Raw genomic sequence first — 19,250 nt, forward strand, 5'->3', positions numbered from 1 at the left:
CACCCGGCACGCAGCATGGAAGCTAAATGAAGAGTTGGAAGTGAGGAGAGAAACTGTGGGGCTGGGCTGAGAACAGACGAGCTGAAGAAATGGACTGGAAGTTGGAAGAGGAAAGGATGAACATACATTCGAACATAGGAGGAAACATGGCTTTGTCTTCTGAATATATGTCACACATGAGAATTGACCAGGAGGAATATTGCTCAAAACCTCATGACAAAATCAATCTTGTGTCTCCAACACATATACGTTCCGCCAGGTTTTCATAAACTAACTTTTTCCCCTCTCCAACAGGAATGAAAAACATAAACCGCAAGTAAGTTTCTGTTGCACCTGCAGTGAAGTTACTCAGTTTCACATCTGAGGATTTCTTGCAGGATTGTTTCTGATCGGCAGACTTCTTGCAGGTTATGTCACATTTTCAAAGCTGCTAATCAGTTCTTGCTGGTTTCCTAGATCAGCCTGGATACTGTATGGCTTTGAAGATTTTAAACCTTTGTGATTTGTCTTTGCTAACCACATGGTATTACTGGTTATATGTTCAGCAAAGAGCAATCAGAAGAGATCACAAAAACAAAACAGCCATGTTTCATCCTTCCCTCAACTGTTGTCTGCCCTTGTCTGCCAAATAGTAATTCTGCATTTGTTCTGCAGTTTGATCAGGTGTAAACGTTCAGAATGAGGATGCATGTTTCATTCATATGGTGCCACTTAACCCATTGGCTGATGATGTGTGATGCAGAGTTGAGTGATTATCTCCCAGTGTAAGCACAGTGTTTCCAATGGTACTCCTTGTGATCTGTAGTCCTCATTAATGTATTAACAATACCATGGATGATGACCAATGATAGGTCTGTGCATGCAAGTGGACCTGCACTCACTGGACCCATGGTGCCCATAACACAGAATATCTAGGATAACCAGATTGGTTGTTGTCATGGCACTTGGGCATAATGGATTCCAGTAATGGAACCTCTGAAGCATTGTACATGGTGATTTTGATAGGGGTTGGTTCAATCATCACTTCTGTGGGTACATATATCTCAGTGTATAAAATGGAAGATGTTTGCACCTGCAACAATATCCAGTTTTACATGTTAACGATGCTGACTCTGCTTTTGTGGGCATGTAATCTGGATGGCAGCAAAGGTTTCGGTTTGTACCACTGCACCATGCATTTTTTTATGTTAACTGAACTGAATGTCTTCTCACTTTATGTATCAATGTGCTCGTCATCTTCACCTTTGTAGCTTGGTTGAACATTTCTTGAATCCTGTTGCAATGATGTCTGGTATGCCCTCTTGGTTGGTTGGAATCCAGTATCTGTCTGGCATCTACATATGGCTTTTCATGATGTCAATCAAATCACTTGTTCCAGCTTTTGCTTACCACATTGGCACTTCCAATGTCTTCTGGTTCCATTTACCTTGTATACAGCATTAAAAACTGGGCAATATCTTGGTGTATATATGAGGCAGCGTCACCCACCTTCTTTACAAGACTTGCCTGTATGGCTATTGTGCCAATGGTGGATGCATTATGTAGACTGTAGACTTTATCCACGTAGTAGTATAGTTTTGCCCTCTGCAGTCATGATTTCATTCAAGAACATTTGGGCTGGTACTAGCAGAGCTTGATTATTCTGCCAAATAGCTCAGCTACCATGAAGTTGCAATCACACCTCGAGGGCAAAATTTTCCCATCCCACCCACCATGGGAATTGTAGCGGGCAGGACACGGACCATGCAAAGTCCGTTGACCTCGGGCGGGAGTTTCTGGTCTTGGGGTGAGCGCAGCCGGAAAATCCCACCCCTTGTCTCTGCATCTACTTTCGCATTTGTCAGTAGTCGCTGTCATTTGTTGCCTGAGACATGAATTCCAGGTGGTGTATTCTGTTTAAGAGCTTTCTCTTATAATCGATTTTCAAGTGTTGACCATATTTTGTTTGGATTTTCAATATAGTCATCAGACTAACCTAATGTGTTCAGTCTGTGGAGGTCTTCATTTCTTGTAGCAGTTTTAATTTTTATAGCTTCTTTATCTGGTTTGGAAATATTGAAGTCAAGAAAACAGCACTATATGTTGCTGAAACAAAATAAACTTGGAGATAGGAGGTTAGTTGCTTTCAAATTGAGTGTTAGAAATTTTGTGGTCATTTTCTTTTGCAGGATTTTAAAAATTATTAGCTATCCAGGATTTTGGCCCCTTGAGTTTCAGTACCTTTAGTGCCACTGACTTAGCTGGTTATAATTTATTGCTTGACTGTAATTGTGGCACTGTTGAGCTGTTTCTATTTTCCAGGCTTACTCTATGCTCTGCCCACAAAACAGAGTGTTAGGTGCAAATTTGCCCTGCAGACTTAAAAAGTAAACTAAAACAGATAAGGCCAAAACATTGTAGGTTTTCAAGTAGTTAGGTATAGTACTTGTGACCAAGGGGATCAAAGAATATGGTGGGGAGAAGGCAGGATCAGATTATTGAGTTGGATGGTCTGCCATGATGATAATGAATGGCAGCTTTACTGAATGGCCTCCTCCTGCTCCAATTTTCGATGTTTCTATGAAAAACAACATTTGTACAGGCTTCTCCTGGCAGTTGTTAGACACTTTACCGGATCAATTCTTTGTCCCAGCCCCGGCTGCAGTGTTTAATATCCTCCGACTGCTTGTGGATACTGTAAGCAGTACTAATAGGTTCCTCTGTCTGTACAATTCTGCTGAAAGTTAGACCACCTGGAGTATGCCGTTTAATTTCTGTTCCTTCACAAACTTCACAGCAGATGAATTTATACTAGTTAAGCATTCCCAAATTTGAACAATCTGACTAGGACCTAGTGTCTGCTGGCTGGAGCAACGTGTGATCTCAGAATAAAGGGACAATGTGGAGAATCCCTACAGTGTTGCAGAATCCGCACACATGGTAAATTTCTGTTTGATAGTTGTTTAAATTCTGCACCAGTTCTCCTTGCTGTGCATGAAAGGGTTAAGGCTTACATGTTTCTCAGTCAAATCTTCAAAAACCATGCTGTCATCATGTAACATTCTTATATTTGCTATAAACATATTATCCTGATGGCCACCTTTGTGTGCGGCTGCATCAAGCTGTGTGTAGATCCTCGGTACACTAACAACAAGTGCCACTATTTTTTGAGGTTCTACCTGTCCCAAGTGTTGCGGAGGATGGGTCTGGCCACATTGCCGCGGAACGCTCCAAGTAGTTGGACCGTACGGCAGCACCTGTCCTTCATGGAGAAATTCTTCCGGAAACACACCTTTGACCACATGGCTATCAAGCAGTGGTCAGCACGTAATGTCCTTGAGGCCCTGAGAGAAAAGGAGACGGCAGATCCTGTCGGATGGTTCCCTGAGCGGACTGTCAATGTCATTTGGCAGAATGCCTCATCACCAGAACTCACAAACAAGCACCAAGACCTGGCTTGGCTGGTGGTGAGAAGGGCACTCCCCGTCAGATCCTTTATGCACGCCCGAGGTCTCAACCTCACCGCACGCTGCCCTCGAAGCGGCTGCGGGGCTGATGAGACGGTTGCACACCTCCTTGTGGAATGTGCCTTTGCAAAGAAGGTCTGGAGTGAGATGCAGTGGTATTTGTCGCGGTTCGTCCCGAGCAGCTCGGTGACGCAGGACTCTGTGCTCTACGGGCTGTTTCCGGGGACGCACCCCGAGACAAATATCAACTGCTGCTGGAGGGTCATCAACTCAGTGAAGGACGCGCTTTGGTCCGCCCGAAACTTGCTGATCTTCCAGCTGAAAGAATTGTCCTCGACCGAGTGTTGCAGACTGGCACATTCCAAGGTCCAGGACTACGTGCTCAGGGACGCGCTCAAGCTTGGGGCAGCCGCCGCAAAGGCACAATGGGGAAAGGCCACCGTGTAAAGCGTCTCAACCGAGGCAGACCGAGGGCCGGGTAACTGCAGAATACCCTCGGCCTGTGTAACTGTGTGCCAATCTGAAAAATAACAGCACACAGTAAACTCGGATGATGTACATAGCTTTAAGTAATGAAATGTTAGGAATGTAATGATTTGTAAATAAGCACTGTATTATAGGGTTAAAATGATTCATTTTTTGCACTGTTTGTAACTTTTGGATCTGTCGTTTGCAATGTCTTATTTGAGAGTTTTTTTAATGAATAAAGTATATTTTTGAAATTAAAAAAAAATTTGCTATAAACATACTAATCACACAGTGAGGATTGGTGAAGCAACAATGTGGATTCTTTATTTGAAAATAAGATGATATAAAAACAATGTTAACTGAGAGGCAACATATTTTATATCCCACTTCTATCATCTGCTACTGTAGACTGAGTTTCTGGAGACACATCCACTCCTGTCAAAATGGTAGGTGCAGTGATTGACAGCAGTTAAGATACATCTTAAAGCTACAACATGCATATCACAACAAGAGTAAGCTAGGGGAATATTAAATCAGCTTTCAGAAGAGAGTTGGATAACTGTCTCAAAAATATTTACAGGCCTATGGAGGAAAAGGCAGGGTGTGGTTGTCGGTGAATTGTGCTCACAAAGTGCTGGCAAGGACATGATAGGCTGAATGACCTTTTTTCTGTTCTGTAAACATTCTGTGATCCTACGACAAGTCATCATGTGTGTTATCATGTAGGTTACCACCTTCTTTTGCTTAACTGAATCTCTTTGTGAAAAATTATTCCCCATTTATGTTACAGAATTATTTCCCATTTAAGCCATTTTGTAATATTGCCTGCCTCCCTCTGCTGGATCTAACCATTTATACAGTTGAGCAGGTTCAGAAGCAAAATAATATGCATGCATAAATTGAATAAATTGCCAGGCTGGCTAAGATGTAACATTTGCTTCTGATTAATTTTTCTGAGGCAAGTGTATTAGAGATTACAAAACCAAGACAGGTAGTTGTAGTTAGACGCGGATCAGTTATGATTTAGTTGAATGCTTGAGGCGATGACTAACACACTCCTATTCCTATATTTCTATCTTCCTGATGGTAGCTATGCAATAAAAGATTTACCTAGATTGGCCAGTTTATGTGCAAATGCTTTAAGTTATTCATACTTAAAGTGTTGCCACATTGCAGTTGGTAAGATATCAAAATTTAAAAGTGAAGGTTCAAAAACCAAGCCTTTTAGAGGATGATTATTATTCAGTAATTGCTAAATGTGATAAAATAATTTTAAAATGGATGCCAAGGGCAGGCTGGTAGATGTCTGAAATGTAAGCCAAAATGCCTGAAGCCTGTACTTTCCTCCAAGCTCTGTTCCCTAATCCCTGAGAAGTGAGCTCTGAGTGGGGGGTTTAGAGAAAGCCTATTTAGTACTTTGCTTAGAGAGAATTCCAGAGGTTTGCAGGATGCCGCTTTGACTATAATTGATTGCTGTACAATTTCATTCTCCAGACTGTACAGGGATAACCTCCAGCTACAACAAATTTCAGAAGGAGTAAAGAGTGGAAAAAGCTCACGTTGACAATATTTTTATTTGGGAGACCGCTATAAAATGCTAATTATGATCAGCTGTTCCATAAAGGCACAGTAGCCCATAGCGCCTTTTGGACATTAGGCATTTTTATATGTAACCATATTGTTACGCTGCATTTTTTCCAGTGCCGTACTGTTCTATTTGTCAACACTCCATTGTCCAACCACAACTAACCAGCTCCACGACTGCATTCTGCAGCCAGAAGTGCCTACACCTAAGGCACAAGCTGCTCAAGACAGCCAAAAGACATCAATGGAAGAGATAACAAAAGGGACAGTAGTGGGTCACACTGGAAACTGACTGGTGCAGCAACATGTTTTCAATGGTAGTGAGTCTAAGATGTGAAGTATCAATGTAATATCTGCTCGCAAAAGATTTCAATTAATCAATGTGACAGATTCTGGCCTCCTTTTGCACTGTCGGGATTCTATGATTCGACCAATCCTGCAAGTCACTTTTCACTGTCTCACATACTTACAGGAGAAATTATCTAAAGATGATCTGAACAAAGAGAAAACAAACATGGGGATAATATCCATTTTTTTACATAATAAAAATCCACTCAGGACATTGCAGGACTGGGTCATTTTGAAGCTTGTTATCTCAGAATGTGATTTTTATGGTGGGTCTGAGTGGCCTAATATGCCCAGATTGACAAAAAGTAGGTTTTCCTTTTAAAAAGCCTGGGCAATTCTGGTCCTGTTCTAGAAATGTGTGTTCAATACTTCACCCAGGAACACTTAGATGGATGGAAACAAAATTTAAAAGGATCCTGGAACATTTTACCTGGGAAGCAGATTTTGCAACCCGTACAGGGAAAATCTTCCAGAATTTGTCAGGCTAGATCACTCAAGCAAGGACATCTGCTTTGAATCTATTAAGGAAATCAATACTTCATTTACCTGTGAAGCGTTCTTGAATGAAGAAAGTTATTTTTCAGTGCAGTAAGAATTTGTATGGAAGTAGGTGTCAACAAACATTCAGAAATTCAATAATACAGAATTTAAACCGTGAGTTTAATGAAACAGTGGGACAAAGTTTCGTACATCAGCATTCAGTATCCAAATCTGTGCTGCTACGTGCGGGTTTAGATGCAAAGTCACCCTATTTTACATATTGCCAGTGGGTGTCTGCATCATTGGGAATGCAACTTGGGGCAGGCACCTATCCTGGGATGTGACCTTGCCAGAAATATTCCAATTTTAACTATGCGTTGGATTACAATTGCCAAATATTGTTGATCTTCATGGAGCAAGGATGGTGCTCACAGCCACTGGCTCATGGGAATTCCCAACGTAGGGAGTCACAAACATCCCCTCTTTCACATGACTGGCTTTGTAGGGGTGATGTGGAGATGCCGGCGTTGGACTGGGGTAAACACAGTAAGGAGTCTAACAACACCAGGTTAAAGTCCAACAGGTTTATTTGGTAGCAAACACCACTAGCTTTCGGTAGCTCCGAAAGCTAGTGGCGTTTGCTACCAAATAAACCTGTTGGACTTTAACCTGGTGTTGTTAGATTCCTTACTTTGTAGGGTGGACAGATTCCAAACACTATTCCCCCTCCTAACATCACAGGCCAAAGTGAACATTGATATAAGTAAGTATATCTGGATTTAGGCCTGTTTACCCTTGCTGCTATTTCATTTCTGTAGTTAACAGGAGTTTAATTAAATAGCTCAGAAATTGTGGCCCCCAAATTTGACTCTAAATTGCAACTGAAAATCTGCTTCATTAAATGTCTAAGGAGTTGAATATTTATCTTGCACAGATGTCTTTGTGGTTTAAGACATTTAAATGAAGGAAAGAGGGCATTACAATACTTTTGCACAATAGTAACCTTTGCAATCCTGTTTCTAATTCTTTCAGATTGGGAGCCAGTTTACAGTTTTCATGTGATGACAACTATGTGCTTCAAGGGTCCAAAAGCATTACTTGTCAGAAAGTATCAGACACATTGGCTGCTTGGAGCGACCACAGGCCAGTCTGCCGGGGTAAGTTATCAAGAATGGTTTCAAAACCCAGTTACTTCAGGTAAAGGACATTGTCGCTCTGTTTACCGAAAGAAAATATGGTGTTTTCCTTTTCTACACGTGATGCACTAATTCAGTATCTTCCCCACGCAGAGTCATTTGGAAATATCATCACTAAACTATTTTCTCAAAGTTTACCAGAAAAGCAACAGGGATACTGAGGTTCAAAAATCTATTACTTTTCTTTAACTTTTATTAGCCCTTAAAAGGCATGTGTTAAGTCAGCCTCTGTGTTGTACACTAATGTATTATCATGGAAGATTATTCACAATCTTGATTAGAGCTGTGAATTTGTTACTAAGAATTTATGATACAGAAACAGGCCATTTGGTCCAACCAATCTGTGTTGGTGCTAAAAATTCCATTTAACCCCCTCCCACATTATTTAATTAATCTCACTCGATCATCATATCCGCTATCCTTTTCTTCCTCAGGTGCTTATTATGCTATTCATCTGTCGTAGCAAGTTCCACACACTCATCAATCTTGAAGTAAAAAAATTTCTCCCAGTGCCTTAGTGGAGTTATTAATGATATAGCCCCCAACGTTGAACTGTCCACATGTTGAACTTCTTTATAATTTTTTAATGACTTCTCTTTGGCCATCTCTGATGATACCAAGATAGGTAGGAAAGTAAGTTGTCCAGAAGAAGTGAGGAATCTGCAAAGGGCACAGATAGGTTAAGTGAATGGGCAATAAAACTGGCAGAGTATAATGTGGGAAAATGTGAACTTATCCACTTTGGCAGGAAGAACAGAAAAGAAGAAGAATATTTCAGTGGAGAGAGATTGCAGAGTTTTGAAGTACCCTGGGATCCAAGTGTCCTAGTACGTGAATCGGGAAAAGTAAGTATGCAGGTACAACAAGTGATTCAGAAGGCAAATCGAATTTTGTTGTTTATTGCAAGGGGAACAGAATACAAAAGCAGAAACGTTGAAATGTAAAAGCTGGTTGTGAGACCCTATATAGAATACTGAGTATAGTTTTTGGTCTCCTTACTTGAAGTAGTTCTGAGAAGTTTCACACAACTGATACCTAGGATGGGTGGAGGTTATCTTATGAAGAAAGGTTGGGCAAGGTGGACCTTTATCCATTGGAATTTAGAAGATTCAAGAATTATCTTATTGAAACATACAATATCCTGAGGAGACTTGACAGGGTAGATGCCGAAAGGATCTTTCCCCTTGTGGGAGAGATTAGAACTAAGGCACACAGTTTAAAAATAACAGGTCACCCATTTAAGGCAGAGATGAGAATTTTTTTTCTCTATCAGAGGGTTGTGAATCTTTGGAACTCTCTTCCCTGGAGAGCGTTGGAGGCATTTTTTAAGGCTGATGTAGCTAGATTCTTGACTGACAAAGGAGTCAAAAGTTACTGAGGGGTAGACAGAATGTGGAATTGAGGCCACAATTAGATCAGCCATGTCCTTACTGGACAGTGGAACAGGTTTGGTGGGCGGGGGGGGGGGGGGCGGTGTGTGGAATGGCTAACTCCTGCTCTCAATTTGTATGTTCACCTCTCAGTCTTCTCCTTTCTCGAGAGAGGAGCCTAATCCTGTTCAGCCTTTCCTGATACCAGCTTCCTTTCAGTTCTGATATTTTTGTAAGCTTTTTCCGATGCTTCTATATTATTTTTGTAATATGGGGATCAGAACTATTCTTACGATCCCTGTCAAAGTCAATAACATGAAATGACTAAACTTCCCAAAAGACCCCAATGGAAAAAACCTATAGCAAGATTTCACTTTTTAAAACTTCTACTCTAACAATAAAACCAAAATCAACATAAATTAAACATGAATTAACAGCCAAATCATATTTAAAAGAAACAATGCATTACTCTCTAAATGGCTGATACAACAAAGACAGATCCCTCCTTTCCTTAGTGGTCACTTCAATATATATGGCATTAATCTCAACTACAAAATTCCTCAAAACTCAGCCTTTTCCAGTTAAAGGTTCAGCTCCTTTCTCAACACAAGAATAGACTGATAGACCCAGGCATGGGTGAATGATTACTAATTGCTCACTTAAGAGCATCAATTGACAGCAGGGCAGGAATACTGTCCATGGGACTTTCTGCCAGTCTTATTTGGGGTGGTAATGGGCAGGTTGTGAGGTTCCCACCTGCTACCCTCCTGATTCAATGTCCCTTGCCACAGGGGAGATTATTAAGTTCTGTTTCAGTTAAGTAAAAAAAGACAGGTTTTCAAACGATGGTCAGTGCAAACGAAAGTTTGCAAACTATGGATTTCCTCACATTATGCATAGCACAACAAGTGTGGTTTAATCAAGTTTCTTGAAGTTTAACATCTCTCCTTTTGAATTATTTTGATCTAAAAATAAACCCTGGCACTCAGTTTTCCATTTCATGAGTCTGTTAACCTTTAATTTAATTTTAATTATTTGTGTATCTGGAGCCTTACCTCATTTAGTCTCTTAATTGCTGACGATAATGTTGTCTCCTTATTTCCCCCGACTAAAATATACATACAGTAACCCTCAACCCCCCACAATTTGGTAATTTTGAAAAGGTACTTCTTATTCCCACTTTCAAATCGTTTAGACAAATTGTGAACAACAATGATCCCAGCACAATTCATGTGGAGCACCATTTCCTACCTTCTGCTTGTTTTCCTGGCTTCTGTTTTGTAACCTGTTTACCAAGCATTCGGATACATTTTTCCATATTTTCTCGCAATGTTTAAGTTTATTTATTAGTGTCGGAAGTAGGCTTACATAAACAATACAACAATCATGAATAGAAGGTCTTTTAAAATGTCGGTCACATCCACTATTTTAGCTACACTTGCTATTTAAGTAAGGTTGGTAAAACATAACTTTCCCTTTTACATCGGTGCTGACTGCTCTTCATTATATTTTTGGTTCATAATCTGTGCAAAATATGCAATCTGTGAAAAATGTATGGCCATATATATCATGGTTTCCCAAATCGTGAGTCCCTGATCTTAACTAGACTGACCGCGAAGAGAGATGATAAGTGGTGATTGAACACTTTCCCAAAGGAATACTGGGGAAGAAAACAACATCTGCAAGGACTGTTCTCAAATAATTCACATTGAAGTGGCCGCATGATTACAGATGAAGATTGACAGAAGCCTTCTGGTAGGCTAGCTGCCATTCCTCTGATGAAAGCAGGGTGAGAGGAAGTGTAGTCAAGTTAAGTTCTGTTCCATTTGCTGCCTCTTGAGACAAGGTGCCCCAAGGTCTGATGCAGTGACTTGGCTAAAACTCTGCAATTTGCTCAAGCAAGCCAGATCAGGAAAGCTGAACAGTTTTTAGCGGATACACGCAGATTGAATTGTGTGCAAGTGACAAGAGCTCAATGATTAAGTTTACCATTCGAAAAGCATTTCTGAATCGAGAAATGTTCTGTGCATGTTTCCAATTGTCCTTTGCAACATCTATAATTGGGCCTATCTGTTGCATTTTTTGTGTGGTCGAAAAGATATGCTGGAAATTGAAAGTAGAATAGACTTTCATTCCTGTGTGAGTTGACACACCTTCTGGCCAGGCTCATGGACTTGACTGGGTTACGCACTTCTCTTCATGAGAACATATGGGCCTCAGTGAGCAGTAAGAAAAGGAAACAGTCACAATTGGAACATTAAAATGGCCAAGTCCATTTATCCTCATTTATTCCTGATTTCTTTTACTTGCATTTTAAAATATCACTGAGCTGTAGATATAGAATGTGTAATTACAGAATTCATCAATGCAGATTGATGAGTATAAAGTTTCTGTGTATCATTCATTTGGAGCAAAACCATAGCAACGGTAGCAATATGTATGCTTGCCACATCTGAGTAATCCCTGAGTGAATTGTTATTCATCATTCAGAGAACACATCCTTCCTCCACTTCTGTAGCTTAGAGACAAAGTAGAGAAATTGCTAGAATAGAAAAGCTGATTTAGAAGATCCCACCTTTATCAATTCAATTAGCTTCTGGTTTTTATTTTCTTCAAATTTTGTTTAACATATTTCTAATTTCACAGTGAATTTTATATCTTTTGTTTTCTCGGTGCTGCTATACAATAGCTAGAATGCTTTCCCTCCCTTCAGAACAACTAGATCTCCTTCCCTAACAGCAATGTGGGGGTACCTACCACACAGGGACTGCAGCAGTTCAAGAAGGCAGCTTATCACCCACCTCCTCTAGTACAATTGGGCAAATAATGCTGCCCTAGCCACATCTCATGAATGAATGCAAGCCGAGTTTGTTTTTACTGTTTAGCAGTCGAGAGATTTGAAGAACTTGCTTAACTGTATAATTTATACTAAGTGAGCAACTTATGATGATCCTCCCTCAGCGGTCCAAAATGATCCTTTGAGAAGGCATCATTAAAAGAAGCATTCTGTGCCAAAGAAATTTGATGGTACACTTTGGTATTTATCAGGGGAGAATGTGGGTTGGTGATCATAATTGTTGATGGGTTAGTTTTGTCTTGGATTATCCAGAGAGTGGGGTGTTGAGTGGAGTCCGGCGGCCAAATCTTCCTCGAGGCTCACAAAATGCACAGCCAATCCATGTGTAATTTCACACAATGTTTTTGTATTTTCACATTGGGGTGGAGTTTATAGTATAGTTAGCAAACAGTACTGGAGTCACAAAGAGTGTGCATGTGAAGGCTGACCATTTAGAAGAAGGCCTACTTTGATTCTCCAATGGAGTACCCAGCTCCCAACTGTGCTTAAATGCTTCCTAAACCTCACCCATCACCTCTCTCAATCCCAACTCACCCCAATGGCAACCCATGACCCCTCAGCTCACTCATACCACTTCATGCCACCTCTATGTTCCCTATGTATCTCCCATAGCTAATCACTCAGAATGCACTATGTACAGTTTTCAGATTCCATGCAATATCAATGGAAGATATTTTCCATGCTTTGGGGGAGAAAAAAAACCTCTTGCCATCTAACCAACACTCTGGGGTTACCATTGACAAGAAACTGAACTGGACCAGCCGTTTAAATACTGTGGCTACAAGAGCATGTCAGAGGCTGGGACCGCCACAGTGGTTAGTACTGCTGCTTTATAGCCTTGGGTGACTGTCTGTGTGGAGTTTGCACATTCTTCTTGTGTCTGTGTGGGTTTCCTCCAGGTGCTCCAGTTTCCTCCCACAATGCAAAGATGTGCAGGCTAGGTGAATTAGTCATAGTAAATGTGTGAGGTTATGGGAATAGGGCTGGGGAGAGGCGGGGGGAGGGCTGGTTGGGCCTGGGTGAGATGCTCATTCCAAAACTGTGACCTCCATCACCTAGGGCAGTGGATGTATGGGAACATAACAGCCTGCAAGTTCCTTCCTCTCCAAGCCATACATCAGCCTGAATTAGAACTATATTCTTGCTCCTACATTAGTGTAAAATCTTGGAACTCCCTCCCAAGCATCATTCTTTCATTGTTGCTGGGTCACAATCCTAACAGAACTGTGGGTATAACTAAACAAAATTGACTGTAACAGTTTAGTAAGGTAGCTTCCCAGCACCTTCTCAAGGACAATTAGAGATGGACAACAAAACTGGGCAACAGCCATCACATACCGTGAAAGATTTCAAAATGAAATAAAAACTGCCTATTGTGCTTCTTTAGAATGTAAATTTGTTTGAAGTTTTAGAACGATTTTTTCATAACCAGAAATAATTCAATTACAGTTGAAAATATGACGGTACAGGCTGCTGAGAAATTTTGACACAATTTTCACTGCCTTATGGTACTTTCTCCATTGGAAAAGTGCTGTAATGCATGTGAACAAATACACAAGGCTGGTCAATATAATCATCAACTTACTTTTAAAACAGATCCCTATGATGGATCATTGCATAACAAGCACGTCTACATTACACTACAGCACCTCATAGTGACATGTGAAAGTGTGAAAACATTTAACACTTAGGTTTTAGAATGTTGCAGACGCCTCAGCTGGCTTTCTACTTTCTTCATGAACTCTCAGATCTGTCATACTTTTCCTGGCCTTCCAAAATCCGTACCATTCAAAGAAAGGTGCAGAAGGAAATTCAATTTTCACCCCTACTTAAAATGGGGAACCTGACCTCGGGAGAGTGGTGGTGGTGGGGGGGGGGGGGTGGGGGGGAGTGGGGGGGGGGGGGGCGCAATCAGTGGTGGCAGGTGATGCTTCCTAAACATTCCTGACCTGATTAATGGCTGGAGGAAAATGGTATGGGTTTGGGAATGGGGTAGCATTTCCCAAAATAAAACTAAACATGTACATTCAGACACCAACGTGTGCCTCTGCACCCAGACAAAAAAATCAACCTGGGTTCCTTATTAACAGAAAAGTCACTCGGGACAACAGCTTGCATTCATATAGTGCCTTTTATAGGATACGTGACCCATGAATATTAGCAAACACAATTTCATGCTGAACCACAGGAGATATGAGGGCGGGTGACCAGAAGCTTGCTGAAGACAGTAAGAAGATCTCAAAGAAGAAGAGAATTAGGATGCAGAGAGTTTTGTGAGGGAATTCAGAATTAGGGCCTCGGTAGCAGAAATCACAACTTCCAATGGTGGGGCGCTGAAAATCGAAGCCAGAATTTGAGAAGTGCAGAGATCTCAGAAGGCTATTGGACTGGAGGAGGTTACAGAGATAACAAAGGGCTAGGATATGGTGGGAATTGACAAGAAGGGAAGCTGTTCAACAACTGATTGTACCCATTTACAAAGCTACATGGAAAAAAGCCTGAAGCAAGCTTTCCTACCTGATTTCAACAGCATGTGATTGAGAGCTTAAGGCATAGGAGAAGGTTTTTTCTTTTGAAGCCCATTCGATAAAATGTGCAAATATAAATTCTAATTCTTTGACTGGAGCTGCCTTTTCAGTTCCAAGCCAAATATATTAAGCTTATATTTCCTGAAACCATTGATTTATTGGTAATGTTGTTCCATAAGTCCTGGCCATTGGCCAGTATTTCACCTTAGTAACCATTCTTCTTACACAAATAAAGTACTGTAGATGCTGTAAATAGAACATAGAAAAGCTACAGCACAAACAGGCCCTTCGGCCCACAAGTTGCGCCGAACATGTCCCTACCTACTAGGCTTACCTATAACCCTCTATCTTACTAACTTCCATGAACTGTTGCAAAAGTCTCTTAAAAGACCTTATCGAATCCGCCTCCACCACCACTACCGGCAGCCGATTCCATGCACCCACCACCCTCTGATTGAAAAACTTGCCCCTAACATCTCCTCTGTACCTACTCCCCAGTACCTGAAACCTGTGATCTCTTGTGGCAATCTGAAATTGTGGAGATCTGAAATTAAAGCGCAAAATGTAGTCAAAACTCAACTGCATCTGGCAGCATCCGTGGAGAAAGCAACTTAGTTAAAGTTACAAGTTTGATCACAGCCCATTGAACTGAATCTTTAACCCTGTTCCTGTTCCTGTAAGATGTTGCCTTACCTGCTGAGTACTTCATCCATTGTCACTAATCATTCTTCCTGTTGATTGTTGGCAGACTGTTTCACAGTTCACAACTTGATCCAATTCTCCCCTGATGTCTACATGTAGACAATTCCCAGTCAGTACTGCTGGAAAGTGGACAGAAGTAGCAACACAAGATTATTTTTCTCTCCCTTGCTTAGGTAGGCTGAGAGCAATTGTGATGTCCCTTTTTTGCCACATCAGCTGGCATCAGCTAATCTCTGCGCAGGTTAAGGATTGAACCTGGTACCTCTCTGGCCTGCAGTGCGCAGTTTCCCACTGCAAAGTAAATTTTCCAATTGACCTAGTGGGGAACTGAATACTTTGCCAGGATTACTGCATCACAGCTAAGCTTGCTGTAAATACTTGACTTGCAGACCTGTGAGTCTTTTGTTATTTTGGTACACAGCACAGCAGCATCTCACCATTTGCCAATCAGAACGTATGGAGATTAGATATTTTGCTTCGCTGTAACTCTGATTAAAATGTGTAGATGGAGGAGTTAGTCTGGGGACTGACTCTCCTTGTTATTCCTGTCATCAATATATCCACTGAACCAAGTGGTGCTAAGAGGATAATGGGCTTCATGATAGACAGGAACAACTTCAAAGAGAGAAAGAAACTAATTGAGAATGCAAAATATCATTTTACCCCCTTCTCTTTTGAAGTCATTGAATCATGATGTGGTATTATTCTACAAGCAGCTTTGCAGTTCCTTGTTCAAGTGACTATTCCTCATACATGACTGGTGGCAAGACACTATTCCACTATGCTGCATGTTGCAGTTAAGCCTCATGTATCCCCCTTGCCTGATACTCCCCTATGTGAATTTTCCAAGAGAAGTCAATGGACAAGTAGACATCAAGTAATTCCAGATGTAGCATTATTCAGATGCAAGGTAAAGCTCCTCCCACTCTACCTCAACGATGTTGTCTTAATTCCAGTTTCCAAGGAATGTCCATTAGCGCACTGATGTGTCTTGCCCACTTTCCCCATCAGCCATTATCTTTCTGAAAGAGTTTTCCATTGTTCTGTCATATTAAATGCAGATTAATGTGCTGGACATTTTATTGTGGAGAAATGTCACTCACTGTTGCTTTCAGGTTATTTTAATGCCTTTCTCTAATTTTCACTTTCAATTTAGCAAGAACATGTGGCTCCAATCTACGAGGTCCAAGTGGTATCATCACATCCCCCAATTATCCAGTCCAATACGAGAACAATGCACATTGCGTCTGGGTTATCAGTGCCACACACCCTGATAAGGTAAGCAACGTCACTGGCTTGTCACTTTTTACTGCTTTTCAGCTATCCGTTTTCAACCAACCTGACCAAAAAAATCACCGATGGAAACATGGAATGCAACACAGCTGGTTAATGTGATTAATCTCAAGGTATGTGCAAATAGAAAAGATAGTGCTTAATTTGTTTGTATACTGTTGTATTGTTCATCATCTGCATCTGAAATCAGAAGCATCTCCTTGTTCAGGAAGATACTTGATCAATTTATCTTGCAGCTTAGCCAGAATAGAAGTGTGGTGGAGTGGGCAGGGAAGAGCCAGGGGATAGTTTGTGGAAAATTCAGAGTTGTAGTACATTTAACTTGTCTGTTGAAATTTGGACAGGAATGCATACATTTCCTTAATATGTCCTGAGTTGAATTGAGCAGAATGACCTATCTCAGCCTTATTGTAGACAAATAAAGTAAGAAGGCCAGGCTCAGCATGCCTGCCTTCCCCACCACTTCATTTGGTGGGATTGGTGCATTGAATGGGTTAAATTCAGCCGTATCAGTCCAGGACAGCACCAGCACACCTGGAGGAATTTTACCTTTGTTGGCTCTGAAGGCAGTCTAAATGGCATCATGAACCCTATTTCAATCTAAATGTCATTGGGGCCTGATTTTTACAAAGGCAGTCGGAGGCCTGTATGATGTCACCCCTACCAGAGAAATGTGGCAGGATGCCACATTTGGAGAAATCTTAAAAGTGAGCAGGTCACTGGTGACGAAAGGAATCCTGGGGCCTTCCCTATCCTAGGCTTCCAGATACCGGCATCTATTTGGACTTCCTCCCCTACCCCAACCAAGCAGTTACTTTATGCTGAAGACTATTTCCTGGCAGCCAGCTCCCATCTCAATCTCCACTCCCATCTGCCTACATGGACGTCATTCCTGCTGGCTTTGTGGTAGATGAAGCTTGGCTGTTAAATCACTTGGGCCTTGTTTTCTTTGGAACTTCTTGATGCGCTACCTACTCAGACCCTCTATGTATTGATAGGTTAAAATCTTCTCCACGGCGGAACTGTCAGGCCCTTTTTTCCAGCAGAATCTTCCGGTTATCAATGCTGGTGGTGAGGCAAGCAAGCCACACAAAACGCCATAGACTTCAGCGAGACTGGAAGTTCACTTTGGCAGCCAATGTCGAGTTACCTCCGCTGGCGGAATACACGCTGCAGAGGTGGGCCCGGAAATCTTGGCCCCAAAATCTTTGTTCTGTCTTCAGAAGGACATGGAGGGCAGCAATGAGAAATGTATAATAATTTTCTGGTACTGGAATAGTATGATAAATGTGGATTATCAGTAGTGCCTTTATCCCAGGCTGAAGAATGCTCAGCATCTTTCCCCCCACTATCTCTGGAAATGCAAAAAAAAGTAGATTTATGTAAGTGCTTTTCTCTTCAATTACAGATCATTGCAAAAAGCACATTTTAATGTGCCCTGTTCTGATTTTTCTCCTATTCTCTGATGAATGTGATAAGTCAGCCTTTGCGATTTTGTTCCATGGGTGCTCTGCCATTCTATGGAGCCTACACATTTAAAGGTGAACATGTGGGCACTTCTGTACTAATATTTCCGGTTAGATAACAATCTGGGGCAGCACATTGTTTTTCCCTAAGTAGGTGAAACAGTTTACGATATCTGTTTTGCAACCTTGACTGTCAGAGAACCATGGTTGTTCCAGGTTTTTTTGGCTTGGCTCCACACCACATCGTGTACTCATCCTCTGGAACAGAGGCCTCTGTTGTAAACATAAAAATCTTGGTAAAGCATTGGTGCAAAAACAGAAAATGCTAGAAAATCTCAGCAGGTCTGACAGCATCTGCAGAGAGAGAATAGAGCTAACATTGCGGGTTTGGATGACCCTTTGTCAGAACAAAACTTTAGTTAAGCTTCTTTCAACCTACTGTGTGTTTCATTTTAAGTAAGGTTATAAAAACCATAATGAGAACAAAGCATATATTTGTCAGGATGCTTCCACGAATTGGCAACTACTTGAGGGAGGCGACCACAAAAATTGTTGATGTTATTTTGAACTGTGAAGATCATTATACAATGATAAAGGAAAGATTCTGGGTGGGATTTTCCAGCCCTTCCTGGCGATGGGATCTTCTGGTCCTGCTGAAGTCAACCCCCTCACCACTGGTTCCCTGGCAGCAGGATGGGCGAGCCATGCAAAGGAAAATCCCATCGGCAGCCAATGGTAAGCCACCTCCGCCACAGGTAAATCTGCTATGGAGGCCTGGAAAATTCTGGCCTTTCCCTCCAGTTATACAATCAGTTACGAGAGGTCATTGATTAAAAATTGTCATTAGTGAAAGAATGGGATGAATTTCTTGAAGCAGAGACTAATTGTATATTTTAGAAAACTGGATCAGTACCTCATGCAGGGGAAGATACAAGGCAATGGGGAACGAATGGAGCAGTGCAGTTCATTTTGGATTGTTCCAGCAAATAGCTAGAATAGGAATAATGGGTTGAATGGCCTTCATCTGTGCTACAAACATCTATGTGATTCTATTGTGACTTGGCTCTTAAATCAGAATGAGAATTGTGTGTTATGTTTAGTAAAACTGGAATACTGATAAGCAGAGTTCAGTCTGAGGCTTGCTGTTGAATTATAAGAGTGACCTTTAGTTAATGGCTTTATTTTATCTGGGGAATAATGCTTAACGAAGACTCAGTTTCCTGAATTATATAATAGCCTTTTGTTTTATTGGTAGAGGCCTGATGAGAGTGTCACGGACAGATCACAATGCTCTTTCAGTCAATGGGGATTAAGCACCATCAAATAAGAGTGCAGATTGTCTGAGATTCAGTTGAACATTTACACAACGTACTTTTGAGACTCTCAATACAGACTGTTGTAGAAAACACAAATTAATCCTGAGTCGTTAGCTGTGCATATTACTGGATGAACAACAGTGGCATTTGGGGATCCCTGGTGATTGAGTAGATAAATGCACGGTGATCGTGAGTC

The 19,250-nt window shown here is 41.3% G+C and overlaps 1 protein-coding gene across 1 annotated transcript in view; it reads left to right on the top strand.

Moving 5' to 3' along the window:
• The window catches only part of csmd1b (CUB and Sushi multiple domains 1b), a 2,043,836-nt gene that overhangs the window by 1,234,867 nt on the left and 789,719 nt on the right, over positions 1-19,250 (top strand). Inside the window, exons 11-12 of the mRNA XM_078213588.1 lie at positions 7,359-7,483; positions 16,136-16,257. Of these exons, the coding sequence (XP_078069714.1) occupies positions 7,359-7,483; positions 16,136-16,257 (247 nt within the window). The remainder of the gene's footprint in view (positions 1-7,358; positions 7,484-16,135; positions 16,258-19,250) is intronic.

Source organism: Mustelus asterias, chromosome 5, assembly GCF_964213995.1.
Source record: "Mustelus asterias chromosome 5, sMusAst1.hap1.1, whole genome shotgun sequence".
Lineage (NCBI taxonomy): Eukaryota > Metazoa > Chordata > Chondrichthyes > Carcharhiniformes > Triakidae > Mustelus > Mustelus asterias.